Source organism: Capricornis sumatraensis, chromosome 10, assembly GCF_032405125.1.
Source record: "Capricornis sumatraensis isolate serow.1 chromosome 10, serow.2, whole genome shotgun sequence".
Taxonomy (NCBI): Eukaryota; Metazoa; Chordata; class Mammalia; order Artiodactyla; family Bovidae; genus Capricornis; species Capricornis sumatraensis.
Window position 1 is genome coordinate 96,280,153 of NC_091078.1, and position 20,535 is coordinate 96,300,687.

The 20,535-nt window shown below is 44.9% G+C and overlaps 2 protein-coding genes and 1 non-coding gene across 4 annotated transcripts in view; 2 read left to right on the forward strand and 1 right to left on the reverse strand.

The window, feature by feature from the left end:
* RHOA (ras homolog family member A) overlaps positions 1-14,889 on the forward strand; it is a 50,458-nt gene extending 35,569 nt beyond the window's left edge. Inside the window, exons 3-6 of the mRNA XM_068981571.1 lie at positions 4,832-4,989; positions 9,150-9,270; positions 13,008-13,138; positions 13,641-14,889. Of these exons, the coding sequence (XP_068837672.1) occupies positions 4,834-4,989; positions 9,150-9,270; positions 13,008-13,138; positions 13,641-13,814 (582 nt within the window). The 5' untranslated portion in view covers positions 4,832-4,833 and the 3' untranslated portion in view covers positions 13,815-14,889. The remainder of the gene's footprint in view (positions 1-4,831; positions 4,990-9,149; positions 9,271-13,007; positions 13,139-13,640) is intronic.
* Positions 14,890-15,952: 1,063 nt separating this feature from the next.
* GPX1 (glutathione peroxidase 1) lies at positions 15,953-17,094 on the forward strand. 2 transcript variants are annotated; one of them, XM_068982239.1, is made up of 2 exons: positions 15,953-16,134; positions 16,552-17,094. In XM_068982239.1, exons 1-2 carry the CDS (start codon positions 16,009-16,011, stop codon positions 16,906-16,908), a joined length of 483 nt encoding a protein of 160 aa, XP_068838340.1. In that variant the 5' UTR covers positions 15,953-16,008; the 3' UTR covers positions 16,909-17,094. The 2 variants fall into 2 exon arrangements, with proteins under 2 accessions (XP_068838340.1, XP_068838339.1); XM_068982238.1 differs by having other exon boundaries at positions 15,954-16,272.
* A 2,015-nt stretch (positions 17,095-19,109) lies between these two features.
* Positions 19,110-19,211, reverse strand: LOC138088076 (U6 spliceosomal RNA). The gene has a single exon (XR_011145663.1). It is a non-coding gene; the product is annotated as a U6 spliceosomal RNA (small nuclear RNA).
* Between the last annotated feature and the right edge of the window lie 1,324 nt (positions 19,212-20,535).

Sequence of the window (20,535 nt, forward strand, 5' to 3'; positions counted from 1 at the left end):
CTTCTTAAAAATTGAGTACTTTCTAGGAAGGATACTATTCAAAGATGGCAGTCTTTTTTAATAACTCAGGGTATTACTGATACATTTTGTTTGCATCCTATAAGGTCCTGATTGCTGGACTTTGGGCATACACCAATACCAAGATAGGCCTAGGAGGTAAAATTGTGACATGAATTTGAGAGCATAAGAAAAAATAGAAAATGATTTGTGAATCCTGTCAAGATGTTAGCAGTCAGACTGAACATAGAGGAAAGACTTTTTTTTAAAGGTAAATTAGCATCTGTACCCTGGATTATTTCATAGGAGACTGAAAATGTAGTCTGTCTCTCCTTTTTCATTAAAAAAATGTTTCGTTTTTGGACTTACCTAACACGTTTCCCCGGAGAAGACAATGGCACCCCACTCCAGTACTCTTGCCTGGCAAATCCCATGGATGGAGGAGCCTGGTAGGCTGCAGTCCATGGGGTCGCTGAGGGTTAGACACGACTGAGTGACTTCACTTTCACTTTTCACTTTCATGCATTGGAGAAGGAAATGGCAACCCACTCCAGTGTTCTTGCCTGGAGAATCCCAGGGACGGGGGAGCCTGGTGGGCTGCCTTCTCTGGGGTCGCACAGAGTCGGACACGACTGAAGCGACTTAGCAGCAGCAGCAGCAATGTGTATCCCACACCCCCTTCATCTCTCCTGTCTATTGGCTCCTTTATTCAGTCTACCATAAAGTGCAGGGTGCCTGTGTTAAAGCAAGGAACCTCCCCACGTCCATGCTTTCCTCTACTAACCTTCCTCTCTCTGGTCTGTTTCAAAGAAAAGGTATACATTTCCACTTGCTTTGTACCCATTCACTTGCTTAAATTCTACTACATGTCCAATAAAGTATGGAGCCACATAGGGCTGTAAAAAATCAGAAGATATTTCCTTTGGTCTGAGGTGATTTGCAGTCTGGTTGGAAGACAAAACACAAGTGAATCAAGTAGGAATCAAAAATTGTAGGAGCTGAATGGGTGTGAGAAGTGCTGAGTTATAGTTTAAAGGGCTAGTCTCTATACAGTACTGTTTTCATTGTGTGGTCCTATGTTTTAAAGAATTGTATTGAGCACATTTCCCTTTTATGTATATGCTGGTTATTGTGCTTTCATTAGGAGTATTATCCTTAATCCTTATTTTGCTTTTTCGCAGAAAATAAGTCTTTAACTATTACTAGATAATATTGTGAGTTGGTTAAAACTTCATAATATATATGTATATTCTTAGCCAGCCACATGTTCACTGCAGTACACCACGAATGTTCTCAGAACTCACAAATGAGTGACAGCAGCGTCAGCCCTTCCCATTACAGAACCTTATGAGTTTATGTGCATTAAATTTTAAAGCTAAATTTCCTACCTTTTCCAGACTAAAAAAAAAGTTTCTGATGTTTACTTCATGTACCCCAATGGATTGTGTCACCCATTCCAGTTTGAGAAACGTTCCCTTGAGACAGTATGGTTTTGTCAGTGAATGTGTTGTTGAGGATTAGTTTGACTGTAGGTAATGGGGACCTGAAAAATACTACCTTAAACAAGACAGTTATTTTTCATTCACATAAAAGAAGTATGGAAGTAGGCAGTCTTGGGCTGAGATGGTGGCTCCCAAGATATCTGGGATCTAGGTGCCTTCCATCCTTATTCTTTCAACTCCAGGGTGTGGCACTCATATTCTAGGATGGCCGTTTAGAAGGCAGCCATGACTCCAGCTTTAAGCAGCAGGAAGGAGGAAGGAGATGAAGAAGGACAGGGACTTCCAACTTTAAGGAAGATTTTCTGGAAGTCCCACAGAATACTGCTGATTACTACATCTCAGGGGCTAGAAGTTTGTACATGGCTATATCTAGTCTAAGGGAAACTAAGAAATGTCTTTTAGCTGGGCAGCAAAGTGCACAATTAAAAATTGGAGTGCTCGCCAGTCTATGTCTGACGCAGGATACAGCATGCTTGGGCCTGGTGCATAGGGATGACCCACAGAGATGTTATGGGGAGGGAGGTGGGAGGGGGGTTCATGTTTGGGAACACATGTAAGAATTAAAGATTTTAAAATTAAAAAAATAAAAAACTTAAAAAAAAAAATTGGAGTGCTGTTCTAAGAGGTAATCATGCGAGTTTGGGTTGACCTCTAGGCTGTGACAAGTGGAGGTAGGGAGTCTTCATGCTTTTCCCTTTTTTTTGGTAACAGCTTTGGTAAATATCCACACACATTATAATTCACCCATTAAAAGTTTACAATTCAGTTGTATATAGAATATTCGAGTTATGCAACCATCTGAGAATCATTTTGGAAAAAATTCATCACCCTATAAAAAAGCCTCACTATTCTTGTGGTAGTCATTCCCTATTCCTCCCTCCTCTAGCTCCCTTCCCCTGGAAGTCACACGTCTACTATCTCTGCATTTGCCCGTTCTGGACATTTCGTATAAATGGAATGACACAACATGTGTTTCTTTGTAACTAGCTTCTTTCACAGATTGTAATGTTTTCAGGGTTCATCCATGTGGTAGCATGCATTAGTATCCCCCCCACTTCATTGTTGAATAATACTCCATTGTGTAGATAAATCACATTTTGTCCATTCATCAGTTGTTAGATGTTTGGTTTGTTTCTACTTTTTGATGGTGATGAATAATGCTTCTGTGAACATTGATGTAAATTTTTTGTGTGAACATGTTTTTATTTCTGTTGGAGTTATGAGTAGAATTGCTGGGTCATAGATATAGTCAGATCCTTTGCCCAGTTTTAAATTGGATTGTCTGTCTAGTTATTATTGACTTGTAGGAGTTCTTTACATATTGTGGGTCCACATCAACCTTGACTGCACGAGAGATCCCAAGTCAATCTAACCAACCTAAGTCAGACCACCAACCTAAGCTGCTTTTTTGTTATTCAGTTGTAGGAGTTGTTTATATATTCTGGATATGGGTCCCATATCATTTTCTCCTATTCTGTGGATTATCTTCTCATTTTCTTGATGCTATCTCTTGAACCACAAAAGCTTTAAAATTTTTTATGACATCCAATTTATCTTTCTTCTTTGTTTCTTGGTAATAGATATATTTGTGAATACACTGTTCACAATAGATTGTGAGAAATGTATTTTTTAACCAAAAGATGGAAGCAACCCAAGTGTCTGTCTGCAGATAGATGGATAAATAAGATGTGGTATATATCAGTACATACAGTGGAATATTATTCAATCTAAAAAGAAAGGAAATTCTGATACATGCTACAAAGAGAGGAAACCACTATAATGCTGAGTGCAGTAAACCAGTCACAAATACTGTATGATTCCACTCACATGAGGTAGTTAGAGCAGTAAGATTCATAGAGGTAGAAAGTGGAAAGTTGGTTGCCAACAGTGGAAGTAGGGGAGATGGGGCAATAATTGTTTAATGAATATAGAATTTCAGTTTTAGAAGGTGAAAAAAGTTCTGGAAATGGATGATGGTGATAATTGTACAACAGTGTTGAATATATGTAATGCCACTAAAGTATTTGCTTACAAATTGTTTAAATGGCAAGTTTTCTGTGTATTTTACTGCATTAAAAAAATATATTGTAGTTTTAGCTCTTACATTTGGGTCTGTAATCCATAGTTAATTTTGTATGTGATGTGAGGTAGTGTTCTAACTTCCTTCTTTTGCATGTTATCTGTTCAGTTGTCTCAGCGCCATTTGTTGAAAAGGCTGTTTTTTCTCCATTGGATTGTCTTGGCATCCTCTTTGAAAATTTACTTGACCCTAAATGGGAGGGCTTATTTCTGGATTCCCAGATCTACTCTATTGATCTATGAAAGTGTTAGTCGCTCAGTCTTGTCTCTTTGGGATCCCATGGACTCTAGCCTGCCAGGCTCCTCCATCCATGGAATTCTCCAGGCAGGAATACTGGAGTGAGTAGTCATTCCCTCCTCCAGAGGATCATCCGTCCCAGGGATCGAACCCCGGTCTCCTGCATTGCAGGTGCTCTTTACTGTCTGAGCCACCAGGGAATTGTTTATCTCTTTATAACAGTGCAATACTGCCTTGATTACTGTACCTTTATAGTTTTGACATCAGGAAGTGTGAGTCCTTTAACTTTGCTCTTTGTTTTCAAAATTGCTTTGGCTGTTCTGAGTCCATTGAATTTCCATGTGCATTTTCTGATCAGTTGTCAGTTTCTGCAAAGAAGCTGGCTGAGATTTTGATAGGGATTGAGTTGAGTCTGTAGATTGATTTGGAGGATATTGCCATTTAACAGGATTGCCCTTTAGTCCTTAAACATGAACGTCTTCCCATTTAAAGTGTTCAGAGTATGTTTCATGCTTTTTGTTATTTATTCATGTTTTATTCTTGTTGATGCTGTTGTAAGTGAAATTGCTTTCTTAATCTCAGTTTCAGTTTGTTCATTACTAGGGTATACAAATACAGTTGATTTTATATGTTAATCTTGTATCCTGTAACCTTGCTGAATTTGTTAGTTCTAATAGCTTTTTATAATTTTACTTCTTCTTTTCCAGTCTGGATGTCTTTTATGTTGTCTTCTGCCTAATTGCCAGAAGCTCCTTAGAAGTGGCAAGAGTGGACTTTCTTGTTTTGTTCCTGTTCTTAAGGGAAAACTTTCAATATTTTCACCATCAAGTATAATGTTAGTTATGGGATTTTGGTATGATTTTTTGATGCCACGTGGAAAGGTGTTACTAGCATTTTATCTTATATTTTTAGTGTGCTAATAGAGGCTTGTGCCCTGTGGGCAGAAAGTATGTGCTATAGATTAAAGCTATCATGGATTCTTGTGCATTTAGACAACACTTTTGTCTTGTTTCAGCAATGGCTGCCATCCGGAAGAAACTGGTGATTGTTGGAGATGGAGCCTGTGGCAAGACTTGCTTGCTCATTGTCTTTAGCAAGGACCAGTTCCCAGAGGTGTATGTCCCTACGGTGTTTGAGAACTATGTGGCAGATATTGAAGTGGATGGAAAGCAGGTGAGTATACTTTTCAGAATAACTGCTACTGTTCTTTATGTTAGGCTATTCATAGAGCCTTGAGAGAATTAGGTCTCTTTGTCACTTTAGTACATAACAATAACAGAAAGTTAAAATGAGAAATCTGTTCTCTTCTGGCCTTTTCAGTTCAGTCGCTCAGTTGTGTCCGACTGTTTGTGACCCTGTGGACTGCAGCACGCCAGGCTTCCCTGTCCATCACCAACTCCCAGAGTTTACTCAAACTCATTTCCATTGAGTTGGTGATGCCATTCAACCATCTCATCCTCTCTCGTCCCTTTCTGCAGCCTTCAATCCCTCCCAGAATCAGGGTCTTTTAAAATGAGTCAGTTCTTCGCATCAGGTGGCCAAAGTATTGGAGTTTCAGCTTCAGCATCATTCCTCCCAATGAATATTCAGGACTGATTTCCTTTAGGATGGACAGATTGGATCTCCTTGCAGTCCAAGGGACTCTGAAGAGTCTTCTCCAACATCACAGTTCAAAAGCATCAATTCTTTGGCTCTCAGCTTTTTTTATAGTCCAACTCTCAACATGCATACATGACTACTGGAAAAACCATAGCTTTGACTAGACAGACAGACCTTTGTTGGTTTTTAATATGCTGTCTAGGTTGGTCATAGCTTTTCTTCCAGGGAGCAAGCGTCTTTTAATTTCATGGCTGTCGTTGCCATCTGCAGTGATTTTGGAGCCTCCCAAAAGAAAGTCTCTTCGCTGTTTCCATTGCTTCCCCATCTATTTGCCATGAAGTGATGGGACTGGATGCCATGATTTTAGTTTTCTGAGTGTTGAGCTTTAAGGCAGTTTTTTCACTCTCCTCTTTCACTTTCATGATGAGGCTCATTAGTTCTTCACTTTCTGCCATGACGTGGTATCATCTGCATATCTGAGGTTATTGATATTTTCCCTGGCAATCTTGATTCCAGCTTGTTCTTCCAGCCCAGCGTTTCTCATGATGTACTCTGCATATAAGTTAAATAAGCAGGGTGACAGTATACAGCCTTGATGTACTCCTTTCCCTTTTTGGAACCAGTCTGTTGTTCCAGGTCCAGTTCTTCTGTTGCTTCCTGACTTGCATACAGATTTCTTAGCAGGCAGGTCGGGTGGTCTGGTATTCCCATCTCTTTAAAAATTTTCCAGTTTTTTTTGATGCATACAGTCAAAGGCTTTGGCATAGTCAATAAAGCAGAAGTTGATATTTTCCTGGAACTCTCTTGCTTAGTTCAATTTTATTCATTTTAAATTATTATCATCTAGATTATGTCCACATTCATGCGTATTTCACGTGGGGAAGCCTTAGAATATTTGTTCTTTCCAGCTTTATTTATATTTGAAATTTAGTTTGTTGCCAAATGGTTAGTACTAAAATGAACCTTTGTGTGGATGGGCTTTTTTTGTGTGTCATAGAATTTCATTAAGTGCTGAAGTTTGAGATTACTAGGTCATTGTGTTCTTATTGATTATGCTTCTCAAAGGGTTGTACGGCTCTGTACCACCAACAGTGTGACATTTAAACAACATGCTCACATTTAGGTAAGGTCTTTTGATTTTAACGTAAACAGGCTGCTGCATTTGCTTCAGTTACTTGTCACTGGCAGTGTCTGCCCTGAAAGCCCACCAGCAAGACTGGAGCAAAACTGCTGAAATTAGAATTGTCTCTCCCTCTCTTCCCTTTTGTTGTCAAAATAATATCCAGATTCCTGTCCATCTTTTGAAGAGAAATGAAATTCTCATTGCAAATGGGTTAGCTGAAAAGAAAAGTAGAACAACGGGCTGTTTTCCAACACACTCAGTCCTCTTAGGCATTCAGTCACATGTCTCGTGGTGCTAGCACCTAATTTATTGGCTTCCACAATTCTGTCTCCTTTCTTTCTCCTGTTCTTGCTTTCCTGCTGTCCCTTTCTGTCCCAGTACTACCTAACCTCATTTTGTGGGACTGTGTGTGGAAAGCACAGTAGGCCAGCTGCTTTGAATTCTAGGGTTCATCATTACAGGGTGCCTTGATACTTCTATGACCGTGAGTAAGCTGTCTAATCTTGGAGCCACTTTGATTTGTAAAGTGGTTTAAGCCATTTTACCGTTGACAGAAGGGTCTGTGAAGTGACTGAAGGCATTTGGAAGCACCAAGGCACTTGACAAATTGGACTGAACAAGAACATATTCAACACTCTCTATTATAGTGTACCCAGTAGCCATGTGGGCCACAGTGGATGCTCTCAGACCATCAGGGACCCCATGGCACCCTTCTGGTCACGAATGGATGAAAAAAACCACAATGAATTCATGCCGAAGAGAACTTTGTCTGGGTCCTATACCCTGCAGGTAGCCCATCAGTGTTGGCAATTCAGCTTTCAGTCAGTATCTGAGTGGATGCTTGGGTACAGGTTTCTGTCGGCTTCATAGGAAGATTGGTTTTATGTAGAGACAGGGCCCAATTCTGACAAGCTGGTGAAAATTTGGGCCTGCTGTCACATACCAGACCTCTCACCCAATTTAGATAGCCACACACACATATACACACATAGATAGACCCAGTGGCTTGAAGGAAACAAACAGGTTTAGGTTGGTGTTTTCACAGCACATTCTCAAAAGGCGTACTGAATGTATATGCTGGGTTTATCTTGTCATTTCGAGAATGACAGCTGTTGGTTGCTATGTGTCTGCAGTCATCAGTTGGGAAAGCCCTTTGCATCTGTGGCAGTACATGTTTGAAGGGTACTATTGGCTCTTCTGTCCTCTTGGAAGCATCATCTTTGCCTTGGGTTCTTGGAATGACCAGGATCTTCTTACCCTTAAGAAATATAGGGATTTTGACTTACAAACCTTGAGGAATGATCAGTGAATATCTTTCTTCTCTGCCTGACCCTGGCAAAATGAAAGCCCTTGAACCAGGGAGAGGAACCCTGAAAAAAGGGTACTTGATCTGGAAGAGGGTATCACATCCTAGCTACCTACCTCAGAGCAAGTCAGTACCCCAGAGTGAGAGAGGGCGCCTCGTGCAAAAGTTCTCATAAGAGTATGCACCCACAGAGCCCAGGGAACCATCCAGGATTCTACGTGGTTATGGGCCAGGGAATAGGTGTGCCCAAAATGGAAAGGCCCTGACGTGAGACAGGCCTGGCACCCTGGAATCATTTATCAGGAGACAGAGTTAGCGCTTCTGTCTGACTGAATGCTCATGAGGTGTGGGGGTGCCAGGGGAGTGGGATTTGTGAGAGAATGAGCATCCTGAGGTCACCCCAGTTGTGAGAGTTGGGCATCAATATGTTAACGGGTTCCTGTACCAAGCTGATGGTAATGTGCGTGACAGAGGCACAGTGGGACTTGTGGAAGTTATGAGTGACACATCCTGGGGCAGAGGTTGAAGTGAAAGAAATAATTAGCCATCAGCTTGAAGGTAGGAATAATATTTAGATACTGAAATATGAAACACTCTGAAGGTGTTAGGAGGAGAAGGCTACTTGAGGCATTGGAGGGAGAACTCTTTGGGCCACAGAGCTAAAAACCACTGTGACTGTAAGAAGTGACTGGGCTGAGTACAGTGCCTGACAGGCATGGGGGTGGTGGAGTCCTGTCCAAGGCCAGGTATCTGCCCTCCTCCCACTGGAAAGTGAACAGGTTCCCAGGGTGAAAGGAATAGCCCCTACCTATGTGATGCTTTCATTGAGACATTCTTTTGAGCAGTAAAAGCAGAGCCATAGTCCTTTCCTGTCAGCTCAGACCTTGCCCAACACCCAGGATGGTGTCTTTTCTTATCCATCAATTCAAATACAGTCTTGTTTTTGAATTGGAGCGAAGTGATGAGACAAGGTAAGGAAATGGTTGAGTGAGACTGTATTAAGGAAAGTTACTTGTTCTGGTTTGTCCCTATCTTGCCTTGTATACCTGGTGGGATGTTGTCTATGGTTCATTCACTTTCTTTCCTCTGTAGAATGTTATTTATGTACTTATAAGTACTTATAAGCTACAAAATTAGTTTTGACTTGACACTAATAAAACTGACCATTTTTGTATTTTACTGTGTGGCCAGTCTATCATTTGAAGGTACAGTGGTTTCACTTCTTCTGAAAGTAAGTAGTGGGGTTAACCTGCACTCTTTTTTTTTTTTTAACCTGCACTCTTATGTTCCTTTTTCCTGTCATAGGTAGAGTTGGCTTTGTGGGACACAGCTGGGCAGGAAGATTATGATCGCTTGAGGCCTCTCTCCTACCCGGATACTGACGTTATACTGATGTGTTTCTCCATTGACAGCCCTGATAGTTTAGGTGAGTAGCCCTGCAGCCTGATGTTTGTCACTGCCTGTGTGGTGGTCAGTTTTTGGTTTCTCAGGTCCTTTCTGGACATCAAGTGGCTGAAAAGCATACATGACTTTCAGAGAAGGAGATCATAAAAGAGCCAGAGTCCTAGAGTCTCAGGACTACTGTAGACCCTGAGCCCTGAATCCCTTTTCAGCTTTGGTCTCCCTTGACTGCCATGTTCATCTTGTAAAGTAGGTGAGTTCCAAATAGAAAGCTATTTTTTGCCCTCCTTTCTTTTTTTTAAAGGGGACAGGGGTGGGGGGTGGGCATGCAGCATGCTCTGACCAGGGCATTGAACCTATGCCCTCAGCAGTGAAAGCATGGAGTCCTAACCACTGATCTCCAGGGCATTCCCCAAAGCTATTTTCTGGACTGAGATTTGGGGAAGGCTTTTTTTGGGGTGTCCACATCTTTTTTCAGTACTTAATATTGAGCCTGCTGCCTCCCAACATCTAGGCTGATGATTTGCTGATTCCTAGTGGTGGTTTTAAAGCCCTGTTTTAGCCCTTTTATAAAGCCCCTTAGCTAGTGGAGAGAGACTTAAATCTGACCATTACACTAGCTCAGTTGGTCACGTTACAGAAGCTGCTTTCCTTCAAAGAAAAAAAGAAATGTGTGAATGATGCTGATCTCTTATTCTGCAAAACAGAGCACTGGGGCCTGAAACAAAACTTGCTTTCGCTTTGTACTCGACATGATAAAATGTATTGCTTGGTGCTGTGGTGCTCTGTTTTAACAGGGCAGTGGGTGGGGCAAAGATACTGTCATTATTAACACAAATGACAGTTGAGGGCTGGCTGGTGGCCTGGGCTGTTCCTGGGAGGTTGGGGTTGGAGTGACCCTTTGTGTGTGCTCCTTGTACTCACGTAAATGACAGTACTGAGGGGTGCTCTGAGACTTAGAACCATTTGCTCAGCGTCATGCAGCCCAAGGAACCAAGTTGAGATGGAGCCTCCTGTGTGATACTTCCAGGACTGAGACTGTGGGTACTGCCTGCCATCGTCTCACTTTGGTTCAACAGTTGTGTTTTAGTTTGTTTTCAAATTAATCTGGCTTCCTTTGGTGGGACTCTCCGAAGACCCTTGAGGCTGAACTTCAGAGAGAAAATGGACACCTTCCATTCAAACACACACATGATGAACTTTGCCTAAATCCTGTAAGAATGAGGACTGTGCACCCTTTGCCGCCTCGTCCAGGGTGTAATCCTTTAGGGAAAAGAATACCTTCAGAGCAAAATATTACTCTTATTCTGTCTTTTTTTTTTTGAGCACTGTATCTCCTGGTCTCAAGGAGATCTTCGGATTTTTACTATGTCTGTTTACTATGACTTGTTTTTGTTACCCCCTCACCCAGAGGGCAGGTTATAGGGAGGAAGCAGAGGTAGAAAACAGAGATAGAGCTCCCTCTCTGGAGCACAGTTACACCTGGGGGTTGGGTGGGGCTGATGCTGTGCCTTCATTGGTGGTCTTGGCAGGAGTATCATAGGTAGGTAGGACCCCTTTGCTGACCTGAATTACCTTAGTTTTGCCAAGGGCCTTTTAAAAGTTCTCTTATTTTGGCTAGGGAGTAGCAGAGAATTCCACTGGTAGTTTGCCCCAGTGAAATGTGTCTTGGGAACTCAAAAGTTTATATCAAGAAAATGAAAAGCTAATGTCAACCAAACGTTGCAATTTGCTTTTTATGTATGGTTGAATATTAGACCATGGCCCAGAGTCTGGGTGTAGAATAACAAGTTTGATCAGCAATCAGAATGTTGGTGTGCAGGTTTCAGCCCTGTTGTTGGCTGATCCTGTGTAAAATGCCAAATAGTAAATAGTTTAGGCTTGTCAGCCGTGTGTTCTCTGCTACATTTCCTGAATTTGCCATAACTACTCAGCTATACTGTTGTAGCACAAAAGCAGTAATAAAAAATATATCCATGAATGAGCTTGGCTCTGTTCCAGTAAAACTTGACTTATAAAAGTAGACTCTGGATCTAGGTAAGAATTCCTTTTCTCTAGCTTAATGGAATTCACGAGGACATCCAAAGCACTCCATTGTAAATCTATGTAAAGTGACGTGTCCTGATATGATCAGATTACTTTGAGGGTAGGAGCAATTATAGGCGATTGCCATCACTAAATTAAAAGGTAAAAAAATTAAATTTTAAAATTATTCATGAAAAGTGAACATAAGAGAGGCAATTCATTTTATTTTACATGTCCTGGATTCTGGAAGTGGTACTAGAGTAATAATTTTGTATGTTTAGCAAGTAATTATTGAGCACCTACTTATAGAACCTATATTCTAGATGGAGACTTCTAGAAGAGCCAAAACCTAAATCTGATAGCAGGAAAGATTAACAAATAACATTCATGGTGGTGGAAATGGATAGGCTGTGGTAGTATGGAGTGTTAGAAGATGACCACATGCTGCTGGTCAGGAGCCTCACTGAAAAGGAGACCTCTGAGCAGAGGTCAGGGAGGCCAACAAAAGACTCGCAGGCGGAAGGAAGGAGTCCAGTGTGCTGTACAGAGAGCGAGGGTTGCAGAGCCATGTGGTTAATGGTGTGGACCTCTCCTTTGGTCATGAGAGATGGGAACTCTCAGATGGTTTGAACACAGGAGAGGTGTGTGATCTCACCTACTCTTTAAAGTGATCACTGTTGCCGCTTCATTGAAAACTGACCACAGGGTGCAGAGCCAAGAGCAAGATTGAGTGCCGAGGCTGTTGGGCTTCAGTGTCAGATATGCTGGCCCTTGTGTCTTTATTGCTCTGCAGTTCTTAAGGACCCCTTTGTTCTAGAATAAGGCTTTGAGTTTTAAGTTGTAACATTAGTGATTGACTGAAGCTGCTATAGCAAAGGAGGAAAGTATCTGTCTTGTGGGCTGAGGAGTGGAGCATTGAATTGAGTTTTCTGACCTTACTCATATAATTTCTCTACCTTCTAGCCAGAAGGCAGGGCATCTTTCCATATTGTAACTCCTGCCTTTTGGTCTTGAAGTCAGAGAGTGAACAGTTTATGCCTAAAACATAGTCTCAAATTATGTTCAGTACCATTTAAATGATCATACGAAGTATGCTGTACACACTGAATCAGAATAACCTTATGTGAGGTCTTACGGTTTTCTCCATTTTATAACGTCATCCCTGACTCTGAGATGCTCAAGGTGGTGGGTGTGGGCGGTTGAATCCAGGCCACCTTTTCTAAATTACTCCAGTATCGGCAAGAAGCTGCAACTGGTTATGATTCATTTTCAGAAGCCACTGAAGCCCTTTGAAATTCCAGTAACCCAAGGGTAGGTCATCCTGAAGGCCCATAGAGTAAGGTGTAGAGAAAGTGTGTGAACCGTGGGCTAGCTGTAGGTGCAGAATGGGGACTCCTTCTGTAAGCTGTGGTCAGAATCATCCAACAGTGACGTGGATGGCCGGTGGGGGCAGGGGTCACCGTTGTGGAGCCACGCCATGTTCTGAATCCTTTGCTCCTCTGTAGCCTTCACCTGGCACCACCTCCAGAGGAGATGAGCTCCTTGGTATGACTGAGAAAAGCTGGTGATTCTGTGCTTAAGAGAAAGAGGGTTAGCTTTTGCCTTTTTCATGGTTTCGAAACTAGTGAAATTCCATTATATGTCCAACATGTCTTCACAATTTAACTGGGGCTTCTTGAGATTCTTCAAGATAGAATTATATGTATCCCCAAATTATGTGCATTTTGCTGCTTTCAGAAAACATCCCAGAAAAATGGACTCCGGAAGTCAAGCATTTCTGTCCCAATGTGCCCATCATCCTGGTTGGGAACAAGAAGGATCTTCGAAATGACGAGCACACAAGGCGGGAGCTGGCCAAGATGAAGCAGGTGGGTCTGGGGTGGGGCTCTGTCTTCTGTATCACTGGGGACCCAGGACCCATGATAGGAGATTGAAGGAACGAGGCAGAAATCCACATAGGCCAGGCTGTTTCAGAGAGAGTCCCAGAAGCCTTTCTCTGTCCCTCATGGACTGGGGCCTGCACAGAGGGTCCCTAAGGCTCCCTAATCCTGTAAGATGGGACCTCTCTTATGTAGATTGCCTCCCTGAGAAGGGATCACAGCAGTAGTCAGTGTGTCAGATGCAGGAGCTTTATCAGGCTCTGAATCTCCCTGTCCAGTTATTACCTTCGTATACATGAGGCTAGAGATAAATTGGTGGCAACTGAAGGATCAGGCAACCTGGGAGTCAAACAGAGAGCCCCTAATAGCCTTTTTAAAGTGATGGGGGTGACACCTTGGCTTCTGAAGTCTTTTAGCAGAGTTTAAATACTCTATACCTACTTACAATATGTAACACTGTTAACTAAAAGCGCTCTCTTCTCTTTGCTAGGAGCCAGTAAAACCCGAAGAAGGCAGAGATATGGCAAACAGGATTGGTGCTTTTGGGTACATGGAGTGTTCAGCAAAGACCAAAGATGGAGTGAGGGAGGTTTTTGAAATGGCCACGAGAGCTGCTCTGCAAGCCAGACGTGGGAAGAAAAAATCTGGGTGCCTTGTCTTGTGAAACCCCTGCTGCAAGCACAGCCCTCATGCGGTTAATTTTGAAGTGCTGTTTATTAATCTTAGTGTATGATTACTGGCCTTTTTCATTTATCTATAATTTACCTAAGATTACAAATCAGAAGTCATCTTGCTACCAGTATTTAGAAGCCAACCATGATTATTAATGATGTCCAACCCACCTGACCCACCAGGGTCTTTCTGACACTGCTCTTAACAGCCCTCCTCTGCACTCCCACCTGACACACCAGGCGCTAATTCAAGGAATTTCTTAACTTCTTGCTTCTTTCTAGAAAGAGAAACTGTTGGTAACTTTTGTGAATTAAGCTGTAACTACTTTATAACTAACATGTCCTGTCTGTCATCTGTCAGCTGCAGGGTACTCTGGTGAGTCACCACTTCAGAGCTTTACTCCTTTTAACAGATTTCATTGGCATAGCTCTGAGTGGCTATCCAGTTTTTTGAAAATGTGCTCAGCCAGAAAGGCCCAAGTCCACTGCAGCTGTGGTAAAGTTACAGTTCTGTGGTTTCATGTTAGTTACCTTATAGTTACTGTGTAATTAGTGCCGCTTAATGTATGTTACCAAAAATAAATATATCTACCCCAGACTAGATGTAGTATTTTTTGTATAATTGGATTTCCTAATACTGATATTTGTCATCTTCACAGAAAGTGTATTGGTTTTTTTTTTTTTTTAAAGAAAGTGTATTTGAAAATAAAGTCAGATGGAAAATTCATTTTTTAAATTCCCGTTTTGTCAGTTTCTCGGATAAAAGATGGCCATGTCCCCCCATTTCAGCCCCACATGTTCCAGTACCCCCTTCCCCAGAGCTGGGCTAAGTAAGTAGGAATTCAGTCTTCTGCCTGAGGCGCTTAGACACTCAGGAGGTGGCATAACCTGTCTCACGTGGACTGCAGGGTCTGGCTCTATAGTTCACAGTGCTCTTTCTTCTCACTGTATCCAGGTTCCCTCCCAGAGGAGCTACCAGTTCTCTTGGGCGGCCCTCAGTTTCTCTCTTCTCTCCAGCTGACTAAACTTTTTTTCTGTACCAGTTAATTTTTCCAACTACTAATAGAATAAAGGCAGTTTTCTAAACTTCCTGTATCCTGGTGTTTGTGTTGCTCTCTCCAGGGTTGGGAATGGGAGGATGAATTCTGCCTAGCTCACCTTTCCTTCAGGGGGCAAAGTACCAGCTTGCCTATCCACTCCCCAAAACTAGCACTAACCTGACTTCAGACAAGGAGGTGGAAATGAGTATTTTGTCACATTCAAGTTTAGAGTGGGGTGGAGTAGGGATTACAGCCTACTGAGGAGTAGATATTCCAAGCAGTCATTCTTCCAGACAAATCTCAGGAGTGTGATATTTTCCTCCTCTTACTGCCTGTCCATTCTCAGTGTCTTTTACTGGCAAGCCTGAGCTCCAGATGAAGTTGAGTATGATGGACTGAAATCCACTTGAGTCTCCTTGGCTCTGCATGCTTTTGGGCTCCCCTCCAGGAGTCTGGAACAGGGCCTGAACAGTGACCCCAGAAACCCTGTGTAAAGGGCAGTGCTGCGCTGGGGGTGCCAAAGTAGGCTAGAAACCGGAGATTAGGATGAGAGCACAGTCTAGGGCAGCGCCAGAATGCAAGGATATGAGAAAGCTGGCTTTTGCAGTCCATCCCTGACTGCCTGCCCCCTTCTCCGCAGCACTGCCCACCCTCCTCCAATTTAACCTCAGAAGCTCCCGGACTGCGTTGCCAGCTGCTGCCAACTGCAGTGATACGGCACAGGCGGGGTGGGCTGTGCAGCCACAGACGGCACACGCTCCTGTTGCTGGTCACCCTCCCGGGACCAGGTCCAATCCCTGAAGAACCACTGAGAAAGAATCCGGAATCCGTCTGGGCCCTGGGCGGGAATCATTCGGGCAACTACCGCAGTGCGGCCGCTGCACTCCCTGAGCCGGACCAAAAGCACCCGCGCCTCCTCACGGTCTGGGCGGTGTCCGCATCCGGCCCGGCCGCACCCTCCCGCCCCGTGGGCCCGCAGCTGGGGGCCGGAGGCCGGATGAGGCGGGACCCAGAGGGAGGAGCCGCGGCCGGAAAAGTGCCTGCACCACGTGACCCCCGGTCGCCCGCCTTTTAAAAGCAGGCGCTTCCCGTCCCCTCCTTGTTCTTCAAGTCCGCGGCTCACTACTCTCAATTTGGATCTCATACCATGTGCGCCGCTCAGCGCTCGGCGGCCGCCCTGGCGGCGGCGGCGGCCCCGCGCACGGTGTACGCTTTCTCCGCGCGTCCTCTGGCCGGCGGGGAGCCCTTCCACCTGGCCTCCCTGCGGGGCAAGGTGCTGCTCATTGAGAACGTAGCATCGCTCTGAGGCACAACGGTGCGGGACTACACCCAGATGAATGACCTGCAGCGGCGCCTCGGACCCCGGGGCCTGGTCGTACTCGGCTTCCCGTGCAACCAGTTTGGGCATCAGGTGCGCCTAACCCGGCGGAGCGGGGGTGGGCGTGCTACCCGGGTTGGGCGTGCTACCCGGGTTAGGAGCGCCCGCTGGTGCTCTTCCGGGCCCCAGGGCGCGGAGAGGCGGGCCTTCGGCTCGCAGCCCTCCGACGCTTTTCCCGGCTGAGGTTCAAGTTCACCCTGGAGTTACGCAAGAAAGGTCACAGTCGGGTGACTCATGGAAAACTCCAGGTTTGCGGTTAGGCTTCCCTTCCTCCTCGCATCCCTGGTTCCCAGCTGCTCTCCCCTCTCGCAGGAAAACGCCAAGAACGAGGAGATCCTGAATTGCCTGAAGTACGTCCGACCAGGCGGTGGGTTCGAGCCCAATTTCATGCTCTTCGAAAAGTGCGAGGTGAATGGCGAGAAGGCGCATCCGCTCTTCGCCTTCCTTCGGGAGACTCTGCCCACGCCAAGTGACGACGCCACTGCTCTCATGACCGACCCTAAGTTCATCACGTGGTCCCCGGTGTGCCGCAACGACGTCTCCTGGAACTTCGAGAAGTTCCTGGTGGGCCCAGACGGTGTGCCCGTGCGCAGGTACAGCCGCCGCTTTCTGACCATCGACATCGAGCCTGACATTGAAACCCTGCTGTCCCAGGGGGCCTCTGCCTAGGGTGCCCCTCTCACTCTTGCTGCTTGGCGGTCAGCACTGCTCTCCGGGGATTTTGCCCATGAAGGTGTTCCCTCTAAACCTACGTGGAGGAATGCCTGATGTCCAGGAAAATCCCCTGAGGTGGGCGCTGGTCCTGTCCATCCCAGCCTCCCCTTTCCCAGACCACAGCTCCTCATGAATAAAAGTGCCAGATGTGAGCAGAACTGTGTGTGTCCTGTGTCATTGTCAGCGGGGGACACCTTTCATACTAATCTCCTTGTCGTAGGGCTGGGAGCTTAAGCCCCCATTTCTTGGCTGGCCTTACCTAGCCAAACATGAATATTCCAACACTTTGTCTGCAGTGGAATCCACTCTTTCCTTTGTGGGAATCCAGGCTCCTCTCCCAGCATTTCTCCCTCTGCCAGGACATGCAGCAGGGCCATCCTGAGGCCCTGTTACAAAAGAAAGTCTTTATTTAAAAAAGAGGAAGATGAGTCAAGGGCTGAAACTGCCTAACCCCCTCCCAGTAGTTATGCTTCTCCTTTCTGAATATGACCTTCACAAATAACACCCTGGGCTCCCATTCACGTTTGTTTAGTTTGTGGCCTTGTAACTGCAGAGCCAGCCCAAACTGGCCCTCCTCTGTTGATACCAAGATAGTGAGTTGTTCTTCAGAGACAACAGAATGAAACCACAAATGCAGCCCAGAGCATGTGCAGAGGAGAAAAATTTCAACCTCTAGTCATGCCTGGAATCAAGTTTCTCCACCTCCACCCCTCCTCCCTGACATAGAATCAAAAGAACCTAGACATAACCATAACCTGAACACAGGAACACTTTGAAAAGTGAAAGGTCCATTGTCCAGGAAGGTCCATTGACCTTAAATTGCCAAGTTCTAATGCCCTCCAATCAAAACCTGCCACACTAGCGCTTCCGCACACTAACCCATCCTCCCCTAACTCAGTAAAGTTTGATCAAACTCCAGATTGAATTCAGTTCAGTCGTGTCCAACTCTTTGCAACCCCATGGACTGCAGCATTGCCAGGACTCCTTGTCCATCGCCAACTGCCAGAGTTTACTCAAACTCATCCATCGAGTTGGTCATGCCATCCAACCATCTCATCCTCTGTCGTCCCCTCCTTCCACCTTCAATCTTTCCCAGCATCAGGATCTTTTCCAATGAGTCAGTTCTTTGCATCAGGTGGCCAGAGTATTGGAGTTTCAGCCTCAGCATCAGTCCTTCCAGTGAATATTCGGGACTGATTTCCTTTAGGATGGATTGGTTGGATCTCCTTGCAGTCCAAGTGACTCAAGAGTCTTCTCCAATACCACAGTTTAAAAGCATCAATTCTGCACCCAGCTTTATAATCCAACTCTCATATCCATACATGACTACTGGAAAAACCATAGCTTTGACTAGATGGACCTTTGTTGACAAGGTAATATCTCTGCTTTTTAATATGCTGTCTAGGTTGGTCATAACTTTTCATGGCTGCAGTCATCATTTGCAGTGATTTTGGATTAGGGAGAGAGATTTGACAGTCTTGCCTCCTGAGTCCTTGCCCATTGACCTCCCAGTTAAGGTCACCTCCCAGTAAAATTCTTCTGGGTGCCAGAGACTTCCCTAGTGTTTCAGTGGCTAAGACTCCAAGCTCCCAACTTGGGAGCCAGTGTTCGATCTCTGGTCAGGGAGCTAGAACCCAGGTGCTAGTAAGGATCCCATGTGCCACAACCAAGATCCAGTGCAGACACATAAAAGAAGTAGGTTAGGTGCCGCAGTGTTGGCTTCTATGCCCATCAGGCACCGAGTCCTGTTTTTGGTAACAGTTTCTCCAGGTGTTAGGACCATAAAAGTCTACACAGTTGGCAGCTCATGCGATATAACTTTCCCCAGAACACTACTAGATCTCTGCATAGGTCTACCCAGCGCTTCCGTCTGCTCTGAAGCTGTGTTTACTGGTTGCTGCCGCTCAGGTAGTCAGCAGAGTACACGGTTGCTCTGACCCTGCCCAGCAGTTGCAATTTCAAGGCCAGGCTCAGGGCCGGGCATATCTTGGAGGCCAGCTGCCATTTCCCAGGTGTGGCTCAGTTTCAGCCCCTACATCTGTGGTCCCTGCTGTCAGTAATCTCTTCAGACAGACAGATCTGCAGCCACTTCCTATCACTGTACAAGGGACCCTGCAGGGCTGTACACAGTGAAGCTGCTTCTTCAATTTTTTTTTTTACATACGGACCGCTTCTCGAATTTGTATGTCATCCTTGCGCAAGGTCATGCTAATCGCTTATCATCGCAACTGGAGTATACGTGCTCCCAAAGTGAGCACTGCAATGAAGCTTCTGTTTGGACAGACAAGCACTCAAATACTTTGCTATCAGTCCAGAATGTGGTCCAGAGATTCTGGGGTCCCAGTGTTCACGGTCACATCGGTGACTCAAGTCCCTGCTGTGTTGGAATCAACTTTGAAGAACTCTTCCAACCCTAAGCAGAAAGCTTTGCTCCTGTTTTCCCCCTCCGTCTGCCCTTAGTTCATTAAGGGCAGTAACTGTTCTGGCTCCCTCTCCCTCCATCATCAACAGGCCTACCACCTCCCTCTGGCTTCAGGGCCTCTCTAACTCAGCTTTTTTTTTTTCACTTTTTGTCTGCTCCACACAGCGTGTGGGATCTTAGTTGCCCAACCTGGGATGGAACCTGCGTTCCATTGGAAACACAGTCTTCACCACTAAACTGCCAGGGAAATCCCCTCCACCTCAGATTTTGAGTCCCCTCTGAGGTGACCAAAGGCCGAGTTCTGTTGCCCATTTAGACCCCACCCTATCTGTGCCCCTCTTAGAACCAAGACTCGATGACATCTGTGAGTGACTTGTCTCACCCCAGAGGGTGAGAGTCTGGGTGCCCAGTGACTCATCCCTCATCACCCACTTTTTTTCCTTCTTCTTTAGTTTATGCCTCAAGCTCTAAGAGAAAGGAACTTCTGAGACCCCATGTAGCTGACACTGGCTGGTGACTACTCGTCCTCAGACTTGGAAGCTGCCTGCCTCCTTTAACTCTCGTTTCCAACTCTCTCTTTTTCAGGAAGACTCAGTCTAAAGTAAAGCCCCGTTAAGGGTTCATCTTCCTTCACATAAACTAGACCTCTTCCCCCAATACACACATCACCCTACTGCTACTGGCTGGGACCTGCACCCACTCCACCCCACTGTGAATCAGCAGCTCGAATTAACAAGTAAAAGTGAAGGAATCCCAGCGAGTCTGCCTGAGGTCCTGGCCTTTGGTAGTACCGCCTCTGGGACACTGCCTGATCTGGGAGCAGGCAGCAGAACTGAGTCCACAGGTCTTCTGAGAAGGGCTGGGCCCTGCTGTTATGCAACCGGTTCAGAAACCTCCATTTCAGACGCTCTTCTAGAAAGGCTAAACTTTTTCTAAACATTAAATCTGGTAAATCATGTTATGTGTATATTGCATCATTACGTACACAGTAAATAGTTTACAGATTTATTTGTCAACTATACCTCAACAAAGCTGAAAAAACAAAATCTGATACAATCCATTTGGTCAGGCCCTTCTTGCACAATTAGCCCTTTATCAGATGACTTCCTTCTTCGGTCTCCATGGAGTTCCACGAACAACACTTAAAACAAGTTTATTTT

What these genes read in the sequence shown, in the direction of transcription:
- GPX1 (XM_068982239.1), top strand. Translation starts at nt 16,009, where the DNA reads ATGTGCGCCGCTCAGCGCTCGGCGGCCGCCCTGGCGGCGGCGGCGGCC. An exon ending in TGGCCTCCCTGCGGGGCAAG is followed by an intron (nt 16,135 to 16,551) that starts GTGCTGCTCATT and finishes CCCCTCTCGCAG; the next exon opens with GAAAACGCCAAGAACGAGGA.